At 48.9% G+C, this 21,974-nt stretch overlaps 1 protein-coding gene across 25 annotated transcripts in view; it reads right to left on the bottom strand.

Moving 5' to 3' along the window:
* Positions 1-21,974, bottom strand: part of LOC118364073 (regulating synaptic membrane exocytosis protein 2-like) — a 205,289-nt gene that overhangs the window by 44,632 nt on the left and 138,683 nt on the right. For 22 of the 25 annotated variants that reach the window (XM_052489742.1, XM_052489746.1, XM_052489765.1 and 19 more), the window contains 2 exons: positions 14,162-14,347; positions 10,867-10,979 (listed from right to left, as the gene is read on the bottom strand). In XM_052489742.1, the coding sequence (XP_052345702.1) occupies positions 10,867-10,979; positions 14,162-14,347 (299 nt within the window). The remainder of the gene's footprint in view (positions 1-10,866; positions 10,980-14,161; positions 14,348-21,974) is intronic. The other 3 variants (XM_052489747.1, XM_052489754.1, XM_052489748.1) reach the window with 1 other exon arrangement.

Genomic DNA, 21,974 nt, shown 5'->3' with positions numbered 1-21,974 from the left:
ACTAATAGTCTACTGTGGAGAGACGGACAGACAGACGGACAGACAGACAGCCTGGAACTTAAAAACAACCAAAAGCAGGCAGAGAGGCGGCAGTAGGTACAAAACAGAAAGCTCCCAAACAAAAGAGTCAAATAAATTGACGTAAGTACCACATCAACTTTTCTTTCTTTCTTTCTTTCTTTCTTTCTTTCTTTCTTTCAGAAACCTTGTTGTTGTGATTGAGGCTGAGGCACAGAGAGAGTAGGCCCACCAATACCCCTGGGAATGAACAGGTTACACAACAGAGAGAGCTGGGATGGACTAGCAGCCACTCTCTTCTCCAGAGCCTCTGTTTGCCTCCAATTAACAGCCATCTCCCCCTACTCCAGTACATAATCCCACTCCTATTCCTCCACTGAGTCTTGGGAGGAAAACAGAATGTGCTGAGGTTTTGATGAGCTGTGCTTTCATCAGCCTTTCATTAATCACCCCCTGCCGTGTGCAAATCATCTTGCATAATGAGAGAGAGAGAGAGAGAGAGAGAGAGAGAGAGAGAGAGAGAGAGAGAGAGAGAGAGAGAGATACACTTACTGTATGTTATGCATGTCATGGTATTGAATTTTCATGGGATTTTGGAAGATACAGTAAGAACCTATTGTGGGCTAAAAGAGATCAAAATAAGCAAAGGAACAAACTGTGGCTTCACATGGGCATAGTGATTCTGCTAACTATGCCAGGGCACGCTGTGGTGGGGGTGGTTAGCGCACAGACTCTCTTCACTGAAGTGACACTGTCCAGTGACACTGCCCACCTACCCCCCTCCTGTTCCTCTTGCCTCCTTCTTGTATGCTTCCATGTTGAAGGCTTTGATGTACACCCCCTGGGAGACCAGCTGCAGCTATACGAGTTGTTGTCGGCGTCCCAAATGGCACCCTAATTCCTACGTTTGTGCACTACTTTTGAAGTAGTGTACAATGTAGGGAATAGGGTGCCATCTGGGACAGAGCCGATGTGTAAGGCCAGGTGACGACACTGATTATTGGCCTTAATGTGTAACGCACTGTAGTCAACATCTGCATTTAGGTCAATTCCGTCTTCATGAAGTTGAATAATTAAGAGAGGCATGAATAAAACAACACTGTGAGACATCTGCCTTATTCAGCTTTGATCTGATCACACCACCGTGCCAACTCAACTCACCTCACCTCATTGTCAAGTCAAGAGATACCCGCTGTAGCTGAACAAAGCGAGCAGGCAATTTTTGACTCGTCATCAACAGCATGGTATAAGTTGTAGGTCAATGCTTGTCATCAACAGCATGGTACAACAGCATGGTACAACAGCATGGTAAAAGTCCTAGGTGAACTCATCAATGGCGTACCTTACACAACACAAATAAACTCTTTAAATAATCCTCTATCTAGTCAAATGCATTAGTTGACGCACACCCAAACATTTTGGCGAGGCGCTGACTAACAGAACAGAAAGATTATGTAAAGAATATAGATAGTGATCAAATCATCAACCTTGTTTTGTTCGTCTTGAGTCATATTGTCCAAACACTGACCAGTGGTTGTTGAAAGGGGTCAAAGAGTCATCACCTGACAGCATGAGCATACTGACCCACAGAGTTGAGTTGTACAATACCTCTGACAGTACGAGCATACTGACCCACAGAGTTGAGTTGTACAATACCTCTGACAGTACGAGCATACTGACCCACAGAGTTGAGTTGTACAATACCTCTGACAGTACGAGCATACTGACCCACAGAGTTGAGTTGTACAATACCTCTGACAGTACGAGCATACTGACCCACAGACAATACCTCTGACAGTACGGGCATACTGTACAATACCTCTGACAGTACGGGCATACTGACCCACAGAGTTGAGTTGTACAATACCTCTGACAGTACGAGCATACTGACCCACAGAGTTGAGTTGTACAATACCTCTGACAGTACGAGCATACTGACCCACAGAGTTGAGTTGTACAATACCTCTGACAGTACGAGCATACTGACCCACAGAGTTATACAATACCTCTGACAGTACGGGCATACTGACCCACAGAGTTGAGTTGTACAATACCTCTGACAGTACGAGCATACTGACCCACAGAGTTGTACAATACCTCTGACAGTACGAGCATACTGACCCACAGAGTTGTACAATACCTCTGACAGTACGGGCATACTGACCCACAGAGTTATACAATACCTCTGACAGTACGGGCATACTGACCCACAGAGTTATACAATACCTCTGACAGCATGGGCATACTGACCCACAGAGTTGAGTTGTACAATACCTCTGACAGTATGAGCATACTGACCCACAGAGTTGAGTTGTACAATACCTCTGACAGTATGAGCATACTGACCCACAGAGTTGAGTTGTACAATACCTCTGACAGCATGAGCATACTGACCCACAGAGTTATACAATACCTCTGACAGCATGGGCATACTGACCCACAGAGTTGTACAATACATCTGACAGTATGAGCATACTGACCCACAGAGTTGTACAATACCTCTGACAGCATGAGCATACTGACCCACAGAGTTGTACAATACCTCTGACAGCATGAGCATACTGACCCACAGAGTTGTACAATACCTCTGACAGCATGAGCATACTGACCCACAGAGTTGTACAATACCTCTGACAGCATGAGCATTCTAACCCACAGAGTTGTACAATACATCTGACAGCATGAGCATACTGACCCACAGAGTTGTACAATACCTCTGACAGCATGAGCATACTGACCCACAGAGTTGTGCAATACCTCTGACAGGTACGAGCATACTGACCCACAGAGTTGTACAATACCTCTGACAGCATGAGCATACTGACCCACAGAGTTGTACAATACCTCTGACAGTATGGGCATACTGACCCACAGAGTTAAGTTGTACAATACCTCTGACAGTATGGGCATACTGACCCACAGAGTTGTACAATACCTCTGACAGTATGAGCATACTGACCCACAGAGTTGTACAATACCTCTGACAGTACGAGCATACTGACCCACAGAGTTGTACAATACCTCTGACAGTATGGGCATACTGACCCACAGAGCTAAGTTGTACAATACCTCTGACAGCATGAGCATACTGACCCACAGAGCTGTACAATACCTCTGACAGCATGAGCATACTGACCCACAGAGTGGTACAATACCTCTGACAGTATGGGCATACTGACCCACAGAGTTGTACAATACCTCTGACAGTATGGGCATACTGACCCACAGAGTTGTACAATACCTCTGACAGTATGAGCATACTGACCCACAGAGTTGTACAATACCTCTGACAGTATGGGCATACTGACCCACAGAGTTGTACAATACCTCTGACAGTATGAGCATACTGACCCACAGAGCTGTACAATACCTCTGACAGCATGAGCATACTGACCCACAGAGTGGTACAATACCTCTGACAGTATGGGCATACTGACCCACAGAGTTGTACAATACCTCTGACAGTATGGGCATACTGACCCACAGAGTTGTACAATACCTCTGACAGTATGAGCATACTGACCCACAGAGTTGTACAATACCTCTGACAGTATGGGCATACTGACCCACAGAGTTGTACAATACCTCTGACAGTATGGGCATACTGACCCACAGAGTTGTACAATACCTCTGACAGTATGGGCATACTGACCCACAGAGTTGTACAATACCTCTGACAGTATGGGCATACTGACCCACAGAGTTGTACAATACCTCTGACAGTATGAGCATACTGACCCACAGAGTTGTACAATACCTCTGACAGTATGGGTATACTGACCCACAGAGTTGTACAATACCTCTGACAGTACGAGCATACTGACCCACAGAGTTGAGTTGTACAATACCTCTGACAGCAAACATTCTATGAATCATCGTTGAATCTTGATGGATTCAGCAGGAAACAAATTCACTGATTTCAGCATATTGCTACAGTCACATGGCATGCTTTCACAGAGTAGTGGGTGTATCATAAGAGAGAGAGAGACAGAGAGACAGAGAGAGAGAGACAGAGACAGAGACAGAGAGAGAGAGAGAGAGAGAGAGAGAGAGAGAGAGAGAGAGAGAGAGAGAGAGAGAGAGAGAGAGAGAGAGAGAGAGAGAGAGAGAGAGAGAGAGAGAGAGAGAGAGAGAGAGAGAGAGAGAGAGAGAGAGAGAGAGAGAGAGAGAGAGAGAGAGAGAGAGAGAGAGAGAGAGAGAGAGAGAGAGAGAGAGAGAGAGACTAACATTGAAGCCTCATTAAAGCTGAAGTCATTAACTACTGCCCTCACTGAGGTACGGTTCAATAAAGACGACACCACAACACTGCAATCCATGGCAAGCAAACTGGTGACAACTAGGAAACTATACCAAGCAAAACAGTCAGTATGCAACTCTTAATTCAAATGTGTCCTGGTGGCATGGTGCATTTTAGAAAGGTGTTAGCTAATGGATTCATGATGTATCAGTTAGAGCCGGTCTACTTTCATTCAGCAGTAAGAGAAGCTCTAATGACTATCATCATGGATAACACTTTCAGTGATGCTCATCTCATCTACCTCAAAATGATCTTCAATCAAGTTAATTGTCTCCAGAAGGCCTATATACAATTTCCATTGACACAGCTCTTCCAGAAGTCCGTCCCACGCGCTCAATCAGTCACATAATAAGGGTTCATAATTGGATCTACATGTAAATTCAGCCATACATGGAGATTTACAAATGTGTTTCCATGGATACTCAACAAGTTAACTGAGAAACAATATCTCTAAACATTCACAGCTGATTTGCCTGGCAACACTCTTTTACATGTAAATCTACAGCCCAAACCAGAAACCGTATTGTTATGGAGATTGATTAGACATGTTTAAAAGAAACTAAAATGTCAGTTTTCAGAGAACCGACCACAAAACTAACTCGGCAAACCACTTACCAAACCAAACCAAACACTCTCATGCTACACTGCATCACTGCACATCACAGAGAGGAGAAGGACAGAGGTCAGAGCCTCTTTGACCTTTGGATAAGGATAACCACAGTGAGGGGCCCCCAGGGGCCAAGATTAGGTAGTAGTACACTATGGGCCTTGGTCAAAAGTATTACACTATGGGCCCTGGTCAAAAGTAGTACACTATGGGCCTTGGTCAAAAGTAGTACACTATGGGCCCTGGTCAAAAGTAGTACACTATGGGCCCTGGTCAAAAGTAGTACACTATGGGCCCTGGTCAAAAGTAGTACACTATGGGCCTTGGTCAAAAGTAGTACACTATGGGCCTTGGTCAAAAGTATTACACTATGGGCCCTGGTCAAAAGTAGTACACTATGGGCCTTGGTCAAAAGTAGTACACTATGGGCCCTGGTCAAAAGTAGTACACTATGGGCCCTGGTCAAAAGTAGTACACTATGGGCCCTGGTCAAAAGTAGTACACTACATACTGTAGGAAACAGGGTGCCATTTGGGACCACAACCCAAGACAAACCTGGCTGTGTTCCTCCGTCAGAAAGAGAACCATTGAGGCCTTTCTGCTGGTCCTCCCATGTCACCTCTGAGGCAGGGCAGGGAGAGACAGACAGACAGCAGACAGAGGAGCTGTTGATGATACTCACAGTAAACAACAACAGACAGTGTTCTTGTCAAATATACTTTTTTTGTCGTGTACATTTGTGGCAATAAAGCTTTTTGAATTGAATTAACCTTTCCTATTTAAACATGTGGGATGGATTCCATCAAGATTCATCATGAGGTGTTAGCAAATTTCTATAACTCTCTCTCAAATGAGAACTTGTTCTCAACTTGCCTACCTGGTTAAATAAAGGTGAAACAAATAAATAAATAAAAATTAATAGTGCTGCACTCAGGAAAACCCTAAGATACATCACTGACAGTCACCTGGCAGAGAACACAGTTCCCTATGGGCCCTGGTTAAAAGTAGTGTGGTGGAGGTTATGGTCAGCTATATGGTCAACATTATAATGATCATGGATACAGGGGCATGGGAGGAATCAACAAAATAAAGGTATTAGTATGGATGGGATACAGTGAATGGGTATTAGGTACCAAACAATGTTGTTAAACAATCTAAAGGATAGATAAAAGAAAAATACAGCTGTATTAATTAATCTGTTTTATTATCATGAATATGTAGACCGTGTTTGCTGGTGTGTCTTTATTGCGAAACGAGGTGGCGACAGGGAAAGGCAGCCAGTTTCAGCACTTCAATCATGGACAGCCCCTTACAAAGATTAGGCATTTTGCGCCATCTGCTGGCCAGTAGTGGTAATGGTATTTTGAATTGACGGACTTTCTTCATTTGACCCTGCTTCTCACAGCAGGTAAATAATTCTGTAGCAACAGGAAATGTAAATTATGGAATTAATTAATTAATGGACATTTTTGTAGGCGTTGATACATTTTTCGTGAGGTCAAATCAAGTCTGACATTTTAAAGTGGAAATTACAAACTTCAGAAGCCTTTTTTAACCTTGAATAGATTATAATTTGTATTTCCTGCTGTGCAAGGAAATTATCTATGACAACAGAGTGATAAAATTAATATTGCAGATCTGTACATCTTTTGTTGGCACATTACCAAGGATGATATTTGGAAGCTGTTATCGACAATTTAATGACATTTAGCATTTAAATTAGAACATCTACTTACGACTAACAACCAGTTGCATGAAAGTTGTGTCTAAGGTGACTGGTTCAACTTAAACTCTTCAAACTGCAATCCCAGCATGCATCCCTTTTCCTCCACTAGATTTACTTAAATCTCAATAAGTGGCGCTTTGACTGAAGCACGAAAATCTTACATGTCTAATTGAAATGATCTTTAATTCCAAACGGCAGATTTGACCATGGAGCTATACAGTATATATAACTAATACTGTTCCATTGAATTGTGTGGTTGTGACATGTGGACAAAGGGCTGAACATTGATTCTCAAACCCTTCAATTAAAGGGCAGTGTAGATTAGTGGTGTGTGGTTGGGATGGGGCTGGGGCACGCACGACTACATGAGCTCAGGGAGACAAAACTCTGGACTTATTAGCATCAGTCTCACCCTCATCATCATCATCATCGTCATAATGATGAAGATCATCCTTGTTATCATCACCACACACTCACCCAGGTTAGTTAAACACTGCAAATCAACCCAAATCTAATCAATCACATTCATCATCTCAGAAAATATGAAATGTGGATAAAAGAGAGACAGAAACACGGAAGAAAGTCGACTAATTTAACTATGGAAGCTCTAACGGGCATGCAGAGTCCCACAGCACTGACACACCCCTGAGGGCACTATTGAGGACACACCACCGCAATGGCACACTCCTGAGTGCACTTGCCTTTCCTCCCATTCACAGGTGGGCCTGGCGGAGGCCTGTCCTCACAGTCTGAACGGTAGTGGGACACAGACGGAGCTTTATGAGATCATGGAACACGGATGCATGCACAGAGGCAGGCACACACACACACACACACACACACACACACACACACACACACACACACACACACACACACACACACACACACACACACACACACACACACACACACACACACACACACACACACACACACACACACACACACACACACGACCATACACAAAAACTTGTGCAGGTGTTTGCACGCCCGCACACTTGTAAGACTAAATGTACACAAGCACACACACGCAGACCAAACACATGCAGATATGAACGCCCAAGAAGTATAGAGCATGTTTCATGACCAAGATATTCTACTACTATCACACAGAAGACTTAACTGAATGAATGAACAGACAGATGGGTGAGGAGGAACTAGGAAGAGAGACCTGTGGGAAACTCCAGCTCCTGCCAACACAACCCTGGACACTCTCATTCAAGCCAGTACCTTCATACAATACTGGCTCAACAAATGATCACATTTGAAGGGTTTTGGCTGAGGGGCAGAACGGCTGTAGGGCTTATACAGATGGTACAACATCATAGTCCATCCAGTACAGGCTGTGTGGACCAGGCAGGGTCAAATTCGAGTTTGCCGTGTTCTGGGACTATTCTATTGGTTCCTATGGTACCAGGGAAACTAATAAAGTGCAGCTTAAGTACATCATGTATTGGACCCAGATCTGGTGTGGAGTTCTCAGCAGAGAGGCACATACATAAAGGTGACAGAGGTGAACCAGGAAGTCTTCAGGCTCAGTCTGCTTTGAGACACACCAGTAGATAGACACACCTGGCTGTGCTTCGTACTGCTCTTGAGGGCAAAGGTCACCAGTAGGCCGCTCTAGCTCCTCCCATGTTCCCCCTGAGCGGTCGGGGGTCGTAGTAGAGACAGATAGATAACAACAGGAACAGGGGCTGATTAAATATCACTTGGTTTGTGGCTAAAGCCGTCAAAGCTCGTTCAGGTCTCAATGTTGACCTCCCTGTCCACATAAAGGAACAATAAAATCAGGGCAGGACGGTTGAACAGGGGTCACCACAGATACTATATCACAACCTTGTAAAACCTTTTAAAAGAGGTATTCTGAGCTCAATGGGACTTCCTGGTTAATAAATACAAATCTAACTGAATCCAGCATCGTGCAACAACATGGATCCTTTGTCTAGGCAGGAAACACAAAGGTACAATCACACACACCTGACTGGATACACATTCCCTGTTCTGCCTTGATTTCTGTTACCTCAACATTTCAAACAACCCTCCTATTTGAATCCCAGCCCAGCCCAGTCAGCCCAGCCCAGCCCTGTCAGCCCAGCCCAGCCAACTCCAATCCCCTGGCCTCTATGGATCAGTACCACGTGCAGCAGCAGCAGCATTAGTGCCATGATTAGATAAATCCTGGCTGTGTCATGCTGTAGGGCTGTGTGAGCGTGAGCCCAGGGTCGGATCAATACATTAGAATGCCTCCCCCATTTGCCCACCCGCTGCCATTACCCCATCACAGAGAGAGGAGAGAAACGGGAAGGGAGGAGAGAGACAGAGGATAGAGACGGAGAGACAGGAATGGGGAGGTGGGGACAGAGGGAGAGAGGGGGAGAGGAGAGAGATGGGGACAGAGAGAGAGGGAGGAGGGACATAGGAGAGATGGGGAGATGGGAAGGGGGATATGAGAGAGAGGGCAGGAGAGAGACTGGCTGGCTGGCTGCAGACTAGGAGGAGAGAGGAGTGCTCATGGTTTCTGACAATGATGAAGGAGTTCTGGGACAGGTTCTCAGCACCGGCTAGGCTTTCTCTCTTTCTCTCTGCTTTCTACCTCCCTCTCTCTCCCTCTGCTCTCCTCTCTCTCTCGCTCCCTTCTCCTTCTCTCTCGTGGCCCGCTCCCTCCAATCACCACTCAGCTAATCTGTCAATTCAAAGCGCAGCTCTCAGAGATCTCAGGCTCATCCCCTCCCTTCCATCACCACACCCTTACATCATGTGACACACTCTGTTACAACCTGTCAGAACATTTTAGGGAGAGTTAAATGAGAACATTACATTTGTGCTGATGAATCAAACGGTTTAAGATGTCATTCTGTCTGTGACCCTGAAGAGCTTCAGTAAGAGAAGCAGGATCCCGCTGTCTGTAGTAGTTCTGATTCCTCATCAAGGAGATAGTCTCACAGTACAGGAGGAACTAGATGAACGCTCTGCATGCAGCTCAGTTATACCTCTTGTACCAGGGACAGTTAAGGGCACTACAATATAGCCTTCCCAGACTCAATAAAAAGTTAATCATGTATTACTTTGCTTCTGGATAAATTACTTTACTACTAACAACACTGGTTACGGAATCACACATGTTTAAAACACAAATAGTCTACTGCACCGTGTCCACGCCAGAACCCCCAGTGACACGTCTCACCTGAGCACTCTGAAGGCATAACACGAAACTGAGGACTGTTCAACATAGAACACAAAACTACAGTAGACCTCATGACAACTGAAAAACATGGACGCTACAATGCTAGATGACAACACTGACCCAGTGTAGGAACCAGAAGAAGACTAAGAAGAAGGCTAAGCTAGGACACAGGACTGCTAGGTCACACAGTCAGGGAGTGAGAGACAGACAGGGGGTGCTGTGGACCACTGTAATCAGGGCTGTTCAGTAGAGAGGAAACGTTTTGAAACGTAGTGAAACAGGGAGGTTCTCTCTGAACTTGTCCTATCAGAACACAGATTCTCATTATCCGTTGTAAAACGTTTTGTTTTGATGTGCTACTGAACAGGACCCTGGTCCCTGCCGTTGCGGGCAGATTCAGTCTTTCAAACCTACACTCTATGTTACAGACCTTCACAAGGCTCTGTTCCTTCTTCTCCATCGTCTGAGGAAGGAATGGCAAAAAGGAACTGAGTAGAAATTAAAATAAAAAACATCAAATGTTTATGAAGAGACAACATCACCAATATCGCTAACTGACCAAGGTTACAATGCATGTTGTAAACCTTCTACAGGACACCCTGGTTAACACTGACAAGATATATAGAGTACTGAGACCATAAGACACACGACAAACTCACTAAAACAGAAGACACAGCTTAACAAGGAATTCTGAGCCAAGCTGTCGTTCATGAGCAACTGACCAGAGAGAACCAACAGACAGCATTATCTGTTAAACTTGCTATGAGCCTTTTCCCCACTCAAGAGGTTTATGGCACAAAATAACCAATATTCCAAGGTGCCATACCCAGGTAATGACTAGCAAATAACAAGAAACAATTGCTTCTGACAAAGAGATGCTTCAACCAAAGTCAAACCTGTTCCAAAGTAAGTGACCATAGTGACCAATGGAGAAAAGCCTTAAGGTGTCACCAAACCAAAGCAACCAGAGTGGCAGTGATGCCACTGAGGCCCAGAGCAGTGTATGGAAAATAAAGCTGAGAACTTACTTCTGCCCTTGGTCCCTGTGGGTGGAAGCTGTGGTAGTTGCCGACCTCCTCTCCTGTCAGACATGGGGGTACTGGTGGGGCTGGTTTGGGCCGATCCACTGCGAGGGTTCGCCCTACGGGGGGAGGCACAAAGTGGTACAGTCCGGGTGAGTCAAGGATCAGAGGTCAGGCACAGAGCTGACCTGTGATTGGTTGGAAGATCCCGGAAAGCAGAAGGACTACATTTCCCAGCGTGCTTTGCTTTGTTATGTAAGAGGAGAGGATGGTTTCAGGGTGGTTGTTGAAACATCAACACATCAAACTACTGTCTACTGGGGTTGATAATGAACCAAACATGGAAAAAAGATTGTATCAAACACATACCCTATATACTGTTGTGTACAATCATGTCCATGCTCAACCAGGGATGCTGCCATGTTGTTGGATCGGTGAAAGCTGGACACATAACAGATCAATTACCTGATCAATAACCTGATCAATTAACTGATCACGTTAATAACTAACTGCCTTTTACTTTCTGTAGTGTATTTTTATCAATCTATCGTACTGAACGTATTCAACAGATATTATTTCTCCCATAAGACTTGCATTGTGTTTTTACACCATCTGCCAGTTGAACATCTGTGTCTGCTAAACACATCTGTATTCCCCATCCATCTGCCAGTTGAACATCTGTGTCTGCTAAACACATCTGTATTCCCCATCCATCTGCCAGTTGAGCATCTGTGTCTGCTAAACACATCTGTATTCCCCATCCATCTGCCAGTTGAACATCTGTGTCTGCTAAACACATCTGTATTCCCCATCCATCTGCCAGTTGAACATCTGTGTCTGCTAAACACATCTGTATTCCCCATCCATCTGCCAGTTGAACATCTGTGTCTGCTAAACACATCTGTATTCCCCATCCATCTGCCAGTTGAACATCTGTGTCTGCTAAACACATCTGTATTCCCCATCCATCTGCCAGTTGAACATCTGTGTCTGCTAAACACATCTGTATTCCCCATCCATCTGCCAGTTGAACATCTGTGTCTGCTAAACACATCTGTATTCCCCATCCATCTGCCAGTTGAACATCTGTGTCTGCTAAACACATCTGTATTCCCCATCCATCTGCCAGTTGAACATCTGTGTCTGCTAAACACATCTGTATTCCCCATCCATCTGCCAGTTGAACATCTGTGTCTGCTAAACACATCTGTATTCCCCATCCATCTGCCAGTTGAACATCTGTGTCTGCTAAACACATCTGTATTCCCCATCCATCTGCCAGTTGAACATCTGTGTCTGCTAAACACATCTGTATTCCCCATCCATCTGCCAGTTGAACATCTGTGTCTGCTAAACACATCTGTATTCCCCATCCATCTGCCAGTTGAACATCTGTGTCTGCTAAACACATCTGTATTCCCCATCCATCTGCCAGTTGAACATCTGTGTCTGCTAAACACATCTGTATTCCCCATCCATCTGCCAGTTGAACATCTGTGTCTGCTAAACACATCTGTATTCCCCATCCATCTGCCAGTTGAACATCTGTGTCTGCTAAACACATCTGTATTCCCCATCCATCTGCCAGTTGAACATCTGTGTCTGCTAAACACATCTGTATTCCCCATCCATCTGCCAGTTGAACATCTGTGTCTGCTAAACACATCTGTATTCCCCATCCATCTGCCAGTTGAACATCTGTGTCTGCTAAACACATCTGTATTCCCCATCCATCTGCCAGTTGAACATCTGTGTCTGCTAAACACATCTGTATTCCCCATCCATCTGCCAGTTGAACATCTGTGTCTGCTAAACACATCTGTATTCCCCATCCATCTGCCAGTTGAACATCTGTGTCTGCTAAACACATCTGTATTCCCCATCCATCTGCCAGTTGAACATCTGTGTCTGCTAAACACATCTGTATTCCCCATCCATCTGCCAGTTGAACATCTGTGTCTGCTAAACACATCTGTATTCCCCATCCATCTGCCAGTTGAACATCTGTGTCTGCTAAACACATCTGTATTCCCCATCCATCTGCCAGTTGAACATCTGTGTCTGCTAAACACATCTGTATTCCCCATCCATCTGCCAGTTGAACATCTGTGTCTGCTAAACACATCTGTATTCCCCATCCATCTGCCAGTTGAACATCTGTGTCTGCTAAACACATCTGTATTCCCCATCCATCTGCCAGTTGAACATCTGTGTCTCTGCTAAACACATCTGTATTCAAAAGGGGTTCTGAGAATATGTTTTGAAGTCAGGCTATGTAGAAGCATCAATTTAATACTGTAGCTTGAATTAATACTTACTTTGCTAAACATTAATGACTAAAAGTTATTACCTGAAAATGTCTAGTATTGAGGAATACTGGTATCTTCACCATACTCAAATTAAAAGCACATAACAGATGATCAAGCTCATTTTTAATTGGTAGTTTGCTGACTGATTTGAATAAATCCTGCATTTCTGGTGTAGGCCAAAGCAGGGTATCTGGGTTCCTTCTAATACATGTCAGCACCTACCAGTTTGTGAACTCTAAAGCGCATCAAAACAATGACATTTGGCACATGACATGCTAGAGATAATGTAGCATCAGTTTTGCAACAAAGGTGATGAATGGCATGTTTCACTCGACCCATCAAGCTGCAAGGAAAGAGTGAGGACAGCGCTCGTTGGGTGTTCGTTCAATGTGGACCAATGCGATCATGCGATCTGACGTTCTACAAAAGATTGAAAAAAATAACTGGGAAAAAAATATGTAATTACAGGATAATAACAGGTAATGTTAGTAAAGAAAGAAAAGCACAATGGTGATCCATCACTACTATACTCAGTCTAAGTGGTGTATAAGTAGTGTGTTCCAAAAACAAAATGAGTTACTATCTAGTCTACTACCAGTCTGGGATGGGGAAGGAAATGCAGCACCATTCGTTGCTTTAGGGGGGGGGCGGAGTAAATGATAAAGTGGTGAGCTGGCTGGATGCTGATTGGATGCTGGGTGGGTGGTGGGGGGTTGGTGGTTGGTTGCAGTGAGACAGGCAGAGAGAGGGGTGGGTGGTGGTTGTTATTCTTTGGATTGGTGGGGCAGTAGCTATGCAGTGGAGGCTGGTGAGAGGAGAAATCGGAGGATGGCCTCATTGTAACGGCTGCAATGGCAGAAATGGAAACGTATGAAACACATCAAACCCATGTGTTTGCTTCCAATCCATGAATTCCATTCCAGCCATTACAATGAGGCCATCGTCTGATTTATAGTGACACCAGCCTCCTGTAGATGTGTCTGTCTGGTCACCTCGTTAAGGCAGGTGAGGGAGGGGCGGAGCGTCCGGAGGGTAAAGACGGCATGGACCTCATGAGGGCGGAGTCGGGCCGCTCCGTGGACCGCGAGCGGGAGGTGGTGGTGCGCTCTAGCGCGGGACGCTGGTCAGCTGACCTGGACCTGCTGTGATACACATGCCTGTCAACGGCTCCGTGGTTCCTGCAACACGTTATTGAGAGAAGGGAAGGAAGCTGCTGCTGATGATCAGGTGCCATGATACAGCAGAGTGATGCATGCCCTGGGTCCCTGGACTGGGCCCCATAGGGCCCTGCTGGCACCTACAGTAGAGTAGGAACAGGACATAGCAGGTGTGACAGGGAGGGACAGGGACAGGCAGGGGACAATGTGTCCCTCATCTGTGGTAGGTGACTGAGTGAGTGAGTGGGAGGCCCTTTGGAATCTGTCTGTGAGTGAAAGACACTGGGTGAGATGTGAGAGAATCGTGGATTAGCATGTGTTGGTTGGTTTCCATTCAGCCTACTAGCTTACTATACTCCTGCAAGGTACATGCCGAAAGCTGTCTCCGCCCTGCCATTGTAAAATGTAACTGAAATCTAGTTGGAAAAAGACAAAGAAAATATATTTTTGGCACTTTTAAGTAGTTTGGAAATAAAATGGAATAAAATGCATTTCACATACGTACACCGTGTACACAAGAAATCTACACAGTATCATTATGTACAATGAAAACATGAATTTGCTGTTGTTTTGTATCGTGTTGTTCCATAAGTGTCTTCATAGGCAGTAAGTGTCATTACCTCTCAATAGCATGTGTATATCTGAACATCAGGTCATATCAGTTAGACAAATCATTGTCTTTGCAAATGCTCATGAAGACAAATACCTTACTTGGACCAGATGTGGATTATCATCTGACATGAGCAGCATTTGCAAAGCCAAAAACAAACACAAACACAGAGGACACGGTGGCAGCACAGTTAAATAGTGAAATGTTAAGAGTGAAAAGTTGTCCAACAGAGGCTATGCTTCCTGCTTCCTGTTGTAAAGCTGCCAATTGCAACAAAGCGGTCACTCCTAATGCCGTAGGCTAGCCAATCGCAACACAGCATTCGGGTCACTCCTGTTCAACACCAGCCAATTGCAATACAGCGGTCACTCCAGTTGTAACCCAGCCAATCATAACACAGCCACTTCATCAGCCAATGAACGACCTTATGTTGCCTGAGACTTTAACGATGGTGACCATCATAATCATTTGTGGTCTACGAACCTCAGGTCGTTATGTCCAGAGACTTATGGCTTTGAACAGTAAAGGAGATGTCGGAATCTAACGACTTGTTACTTACTAGAGGTGTGTTGTGATGAATAATGTAGTTCACTATAGCTCTCTCTCTCTCTCTACTGTTCAGGATATTCCCTTGGGATTTCAAACCGGTCAAAATACTAATTCAAACAGTATATACACAGATAATACTTTGCACACTTTTAAAACTCTAGTTCGATCGACTACAGCACCGGTGCTACTGTAACATCTACACTGTTATTACCTTGTCTCCCACTGCATTCCTCCTGCTAAAAATATACATCTACTGAAGCAGCTACAATATGAGGTCCCACTCAATATAGACTTGCTATCTCAACCCTGTGGGCCCTGGTCAAAAGTAGTCCTCTATAAAGGGAGTAGGATGCCATTCGGGACACAATCAAATACTTTAGTCTAGTTCTACAGCCAACAGTGTGAGAAGCAAGGCGTCTATCCAAGGTCACTGTCTAGATTTACTGTGCTGGCACGGACCTGTTCTCAGGGGCCGCAGCGACTCACCCGGGGCTCTGAGCCTCTCCGTCTCTCTGACTCTCCCTCTCCGTCTCTCTGACTCTCCCGCTCTGTCTCTCTGACTCTCCCTCTCTGTCTCTCTGACTCTCCCGCTCCGTCTCTCTGACTCTCCCTCTCTGTCTCTCTGACTCTCCCTCTCTGTCTCTCTGACTCTCCCTCTCCGTCTCTCTGACTCTCCCTCTCCGTCTCTCTGACTCTCCCTCTCCGTCTCTCTGACTCTCCCTCTCTGTCTCTCTGACTCTCCCGCTCCGTCTCTCTGACTCTCCCTCTCTGTCTCTCTGACTCTCCCGCTCCGTCTCTCTGACTCTCCCGCTCCGTCTCTCTGACTCTCCCTCTCCGTCTCTCTGACTCTCCCTCTCCGTCTCTCTGACTCTCCCTCTCCGTCTCTCTGACTCTCCCTCTCTGTCTCTCTGACTCTCCCTCTCCGTCTCTCTGACTCTCCCTCTCTGTCTCTCCGTCTCTCCCTCTCCGTCTCTCTGACTCTCCCTCCCCGTCTCTCCCTGTCTCTCCCTCTCCGTCTCTCCCTCCCAGTCTCACCAACTCTCCCTCCCCGTCTCACTGAATCTCCCTCCCCTCTCTCCCTCCCCGTCTCTCCTTCTCCGTCTCTCCCTCTCAGTCTCTCCCTCCCAGTCTCTGACTCTCCCTCCCCGTCTCTCCCTCTCCGTCTCACCGACTCTCCCTCCCGTCTCTCCGACTGTCCCTCCCCGTCTCTCCCTCCCCGTCTCACCGACTCTCCCTCCCCGTCTCTCCGACTCTCCCTCCCGTCTCTCACTCTCCGTCTCACCGACTCTCCCTCCCCGTCTCCCCCCTCCCCGTCTCACTGACTCTCCCTCCCCGTCTCTCCCTCCCCGTCTCTCACTCTCCGTCTCACCGTCTCTCCCTCCCAGTCTCCCCGTCTCTCCCTCCCCGTCTCTCCGACTCTCCTCCCCGTCTCTCCCTCCCCTCTCACAGACTCTCCCTCTCCGTCTCTCTGACTCTCCCTCTCCGACTCTCCCTCTCCGTCTCTCTGACTCTCCCTCTCCGTCTCTCCGACTCTCCCTCCCCGTCTCTCCCTGACTCCAGACTCTCCCTCCCAGTCTCTCCCTCTCCGTCTCTCTGACTCTCCCTCTCCGTCTCTCCCTGTCTCTCCCTCTCTGTCTCTCTGACTCCCCTCTGTCTCTCCCTCCCCGTCTCTCCCTCTCCGTCTCTCCGACTCTCCCTCTCCGTCTCTCCCTCTCCGTCTCTCCGACTCTCCCCCTCCGACTCTCCCTCTCCGTCTCTCTGACTCTCCCCTCCGTCTTTCCTCTCTCCGTCTCTCCGACTCTCCCCCTCCGTCTTTCCCTCTCCGTCTCTCCGACTCTCCCCTCCGTCTTTCCCTCTCCGTCTCTCCGTCTCTCCCCCTCCGTCTTTCCCTCTCCGTCTCTCCGACTCTCCCCTCCGTCTTTCCCTCTCCGTCTCTCCGACTCTCCCCTCCGTCTTTCCCTCTCCGTCTCTCCGACTCTCCCCTCCGTCTTTCCCTCTCCATCTCTCCCTCTCCCCCTCCGTCTTTCCCTCTCCATCTCTCCGACTCTCCCCCTCCGTCTTTTCCTCTCCATCTCTCCGACTCTCCCCTCCGTCTTTCCCTCTCCATCTCTCCGACTCTCCCCTCCGTCTTTCCCTCTCCATCTCTCCTCTCCGTCTCTCCCCCTCCGTCTTTCCCTCTCCATCTCTCCGACTCTCCCTCCTCCGTCTTTCCCTCTCCATCTCTCCGACTCTCCCCCTCCGTCTTTCCCTCTCCATCTCTCCGACTCTCCCCCTCCGTCTTTCCCTCTCCATCTCTCCGACTCTCCCTCTCCATCTCTCCGACTCTCCCCCTCCGTCTTTCCCTCTCCGTCTCTCCGACTCTCCCCCTCCGTCTTTCCCTCTCCATCTCTCCGACTCTCCCCTCCGTCTTTCCCTCTCCGTCTCTCCGACTCTCCCCTCCGTCTTTCCCTCTCCATCTCTCCGACTCTCCCCTCCGTCTTTCCCTCTCCGTCTCTCCGACTCTCCCCTCCGTCTTTCCCTCTCCATCTCTCCGACTCTCCCCTCCGTCTTTCCCTCTCCATCTCTCCCTCTCCGTCTCTCTGACTCTCCCTCTCCGTCTCTCCCTCCCCGTCTCTCCCTCTCCGTCTCTCTGACTCTCCCTCTCCGTCTCTCCCTCCCCGTCTCTCCCTCTCCGTCTCTCCGACTCTCCCTCTCCGTCTCTCCGTCTCTCCCCCTCCGTCTCTCCCTCTCCGTCTCTCCGACTCTCCCTCTCCGTCTCTCCCTCTCCGTCTCTCCGTCTCTCCCTCTCCGTCTCTCCCTCTCCGTCTCTCCCTCTCTCCCTCTCCGTCTCTCCCTCCCCGTCTCTCCCTCTCCGTCTCTCCGTCTCTCCCTCCCCGTCTCTCCCTCTCCGTCTCTCCGACTCTCCCTCTCCGTCTCTCTGTCTCTCCCTCTCCGTCTCTCCGACTCTCCCTCTCCATCTCTCCCTGTCCGTCTCTCTGTCTCTCCCTCTCTCCGTCTCCGTCTCTCCGTCTCTCCCGCTCCGTCTCTCCCTCTCTCCCTCTCCGTCTCTCCCTCTCCGACTCCCCGTCTCTCCAACTTTCCCTCCCCGTCTCTCCCTCTCCGTCTCTCCGACTCTCCCTCCCCGTCTCTCCCTCTCCATCTCTCCCTCTCCGACTCTCCCTCTCCGTCTCTCCGACTCTCCCTCTCCGTCTCTCCCTCTCTCCCTCTCCCTCCCCGTCTCTCCCTCCCCGTCTCTCCCTCTCCGTCTCTCCCTCTCCGTCTCTCCGACTCTCCCTCCCCGTCTTTCCCTCCCCGTCTCTCTGACTCTCCCTCTCCGTCTCTCCGACTCTCCCTCCCCGTCTCTCCCTCTCCGTCTCTCCGACTCTCCCTCTCTCCCTCTCTCCGTCTCTCCCTCCCCGTCTCTCCCTCTCCGTCTCTCCCTCCCCGTCTCTCCCTCTCCGTCTCTCCCTCTCCGTCTCTCCCTCTCTCCCTCCCCGTCTCTCCCTCTCCATCTCCTCCTCCTCCCCGTCTCTCCCTCTCCGTCTCTCCGACTCTCCCTCTCCGTCTCTCCCTCCCCGTCTCACAGACTCTCCCTCCCAGTCTCTCCCTCTCCGTCTCTCTGACTCTCCCTCTCCGTCTCTCCCTCCCCGTCTCTCCCTCTCCGTCTCTCTGACTCTCCCTCTCCGTCTCTCCCTCCCCGTCTCTCCCTCTCCGTCTCTCCCTCTCTCCGACTCTCCCCCTCTGTCTTTCCCTCTCCATCTCTCTCTCCGTCTCTCCCTCTCCGTCTCTCCGACTCTCCCTCTCCATCTCTCCCTCTCCGTCTCTCTGTCTCTCCGTCTCTCCCTCTCTCCTCTCTCCCTCTCCGTCTCTCCCTCTCCGTCTCTCCGTCTTTCCCTCTCCATCTCCCCTCTCTCTCTCCGTCTTCCCTCCCCGTCTCTCCCTCTCCGTCTCTCCGACTCTCCCTCCCCGTCTCTCCCTCTCCATCTCTCTGTCTCTCCCTCTCCGTCTCTCCGACTCTCCCCTCTCCATCTCTCCCTCTCCGTCTCTCTGTCTCTCCCTCTCTCCGTCTCCTCTCTCCCTCTCCGTCTCTCTCCTCCCCCGTCTCTCCCTCTCCGACTCCCCGTCTCTCCCTCTCCGTCTCTCCGACTCTCCCTCCCCGTCTTTCCCTCTCCATCTCTCCCTCTGACTCTCCCTCTCCGTCTCTCCGACTCTCCCTCTCCCGTCTCTCCCTCTCTCCGACTCTCCCTCCCCGTCTCCCTCCCCGTCTCTCCCTCTCCGTCTCTCCCTCTCCGTCTCTCCCTCCCCGTCTCTCCCTCCCCGTCTCTCCCTCTCCGTCTCTCCCTCTCCGTCTCTCCTCTCCGTCTCTCCCTCTCCCTCCCCGTCTTTCCCTCCCCGTCTCTCCCTCTCCGTCTCTCCTCTCCCTCCCCGTCTCTCCCTCTCCGTCTCTCCCTCTCCTCTCTCCCTCTCTCCGTCTCTCCCTCCCCGTCTCTCCCTCTCCGTCTCTCCCTCTCCGTCTCTCGCTCTCCTCTCCCCTCTCTCCCTCTCCGTCTCTCCTCTCTCCCTCCCCGTCTCTCCCTCTCCGTCTCTCCTCTCCGTCTCTCCGTCTCTTCCCCGTCTCTCCCCTCTCCGTCTCTCCCTCTCTGTCTCTTCGACTCTCCCTCCCCGTCTCTCCCTCTCCGTCTCTCCGTCTCTCCCTCCCCGTCTCTCCCTCTCCGTCTCTCCGACTCTCTCCCTCCCCGTCTCTCCCTCTCCTCTCCCGTCTCTCCCTCTCCGTCTCTCCGACTCTCCCTCCCCGTCTCTCCCTCCCAGTCTCTCCCTCTCCGTCTCTCCCTCCCCGTCTCTCCCTCTCCGTCTCTCCGACTCTCCCTCCCCGTCTCTCCCTCTCCGTCTCTCCCTCCCCGTCTCTCCCTCTCCGTCTCTCCCTCTCCGTCTCTCCCTCTCTCTGTCTCTCCCTCCCCGTCTCTCCGACTCTCCCTCCCCGTCTCTCCGACTCTCCCTCCCCGTCTCTCCCTCCCTGACTCCCTCTCCCCGTCTCTCCCTCTCCGACTCCCCCTCCCTGTCTCTCCCTCCCAGTCTCTCTTCCTCCCTCTTATTCTCCCTCCACCTTTCTTCCTCCCTCTGTCTCTCTGACTCACCCTCCGACTCTCTGACTCTCCCTCTGACTCTCCCTCCGTCTCTCTCCCTCTTCCTCCCTCTGTCTCTCTCCTAATGGTTCTGGCTATAGCAGAAAGAGAAGGCACACAGTTGGAATGGGAGTGGAAGGGACATCTCCTCTCCTCTGTGACTGTGTTACTGCCATGGGACGTGAGAACCATTCATCTCCCTGCCAATCTACAGACAGTCAGAGAGAGTGAAGCTATCTGGGCCGCGGCCTCGCTCAGGGAAACTTTGTGACACTTTAATAAAGTCAGTTGCGCTGCCTCAGTTCTGACGACTCATAATTTTTTTTTCTCCTGGAGAGACAATGCACGATGTGTGGTTTTTGACTGACAGCCAGATGGCAGCGATGGGAGCCCAGGAGGAGCTATTTGCAGCATTTCTCCAGGGGGTGCTGAGAGTGTGACGTTGCGTTCCGAATGACACCCTATTCTCTATTAAGTGCACTACATTTTACCAGAGCCCATAGGACTCTGGTCAAAAGTATTGCATTATATTAGGACTAGGGCGTCATTTGGGAGTACTCGGCTCGGCCCAGCCCGCTGAACTGGCACATCACAACAGTGGGCCTGGCACATGCACCTGGGGGAACCTGAGCCTGAACCTAGGCCATCATAGGGCTGGAACAGCCTGGGCATGGGGCAGTGCTGAGCTTCCCATACTTAGCACTCTTAGCATAGAGAAAGTCACTCAGGTCCAGGACAGAAGAGAAACAGACAGACCCTCAGAGTCAGCATGGAGAAATGGCTAGGCAGTTCTCCTTCTTCTTCAGATAAAAATATCCTTCACTCATGTGGTACCTGTCGGCCATATTGGCCTTCATCACAATGAAAATGACATGGTTTGAAGACAGAGAGGGCCAGATCAAATCAAACTGCAGACATACAGTTAACCACTGTTGATAATGATCCAGGCCATCCAAGATGGTGGAGGTAATGTTAGAGAGACAACCATGCATTAATAAAGGAAAGGTAAACATCCCATTACCACCAGCAGCATCAAAAGGCCATGTGTCCTTTTGTTCAATGCAGCCCTTATACAGTATTACCTGCAGAGCTGAGCATCAGAGCTACCAATGACCAGCCAGCCTTTATTTACCCAGATACAAACAGGACACCAATGATCACAAACACAACTTGTCATCTTACCACTGATGGTAGACTAGTAGGCATGACAACAAAACAGCAACAGAGGACGATACATGTGTCACAACCGATGTGGAGACACGAGAGCTCGCAGCAGCCTCTATATTACACAGTAATTGGAGGAAGTTGTGTGGTTTATGGGTCTAGTACACAACTTGAGCAGAGCTGTGATGACATGCTACTGAACCAGATATCACCCGGGATATCA

Source organism: Oncorhynchus keta, chromosome 31 (genome assembly GCF_023373465.1).
Source record: "Oncorhynchus keta strain PuntledgeMale-10-30-2019 chromosome 31, Oket_V2, whole genome shotgun sequence".
Taxonomy (NCBI): domain Eukaryota; kingdom Metazoa; phylum Chordata; class Actinopteri; order Salmoniformes; family Salmonidae; genus Oncorhynchus; species Oncorhynchus keta.
This window is presented reverse-complemented; position numbering and strand designations above follow the sequence as displayed.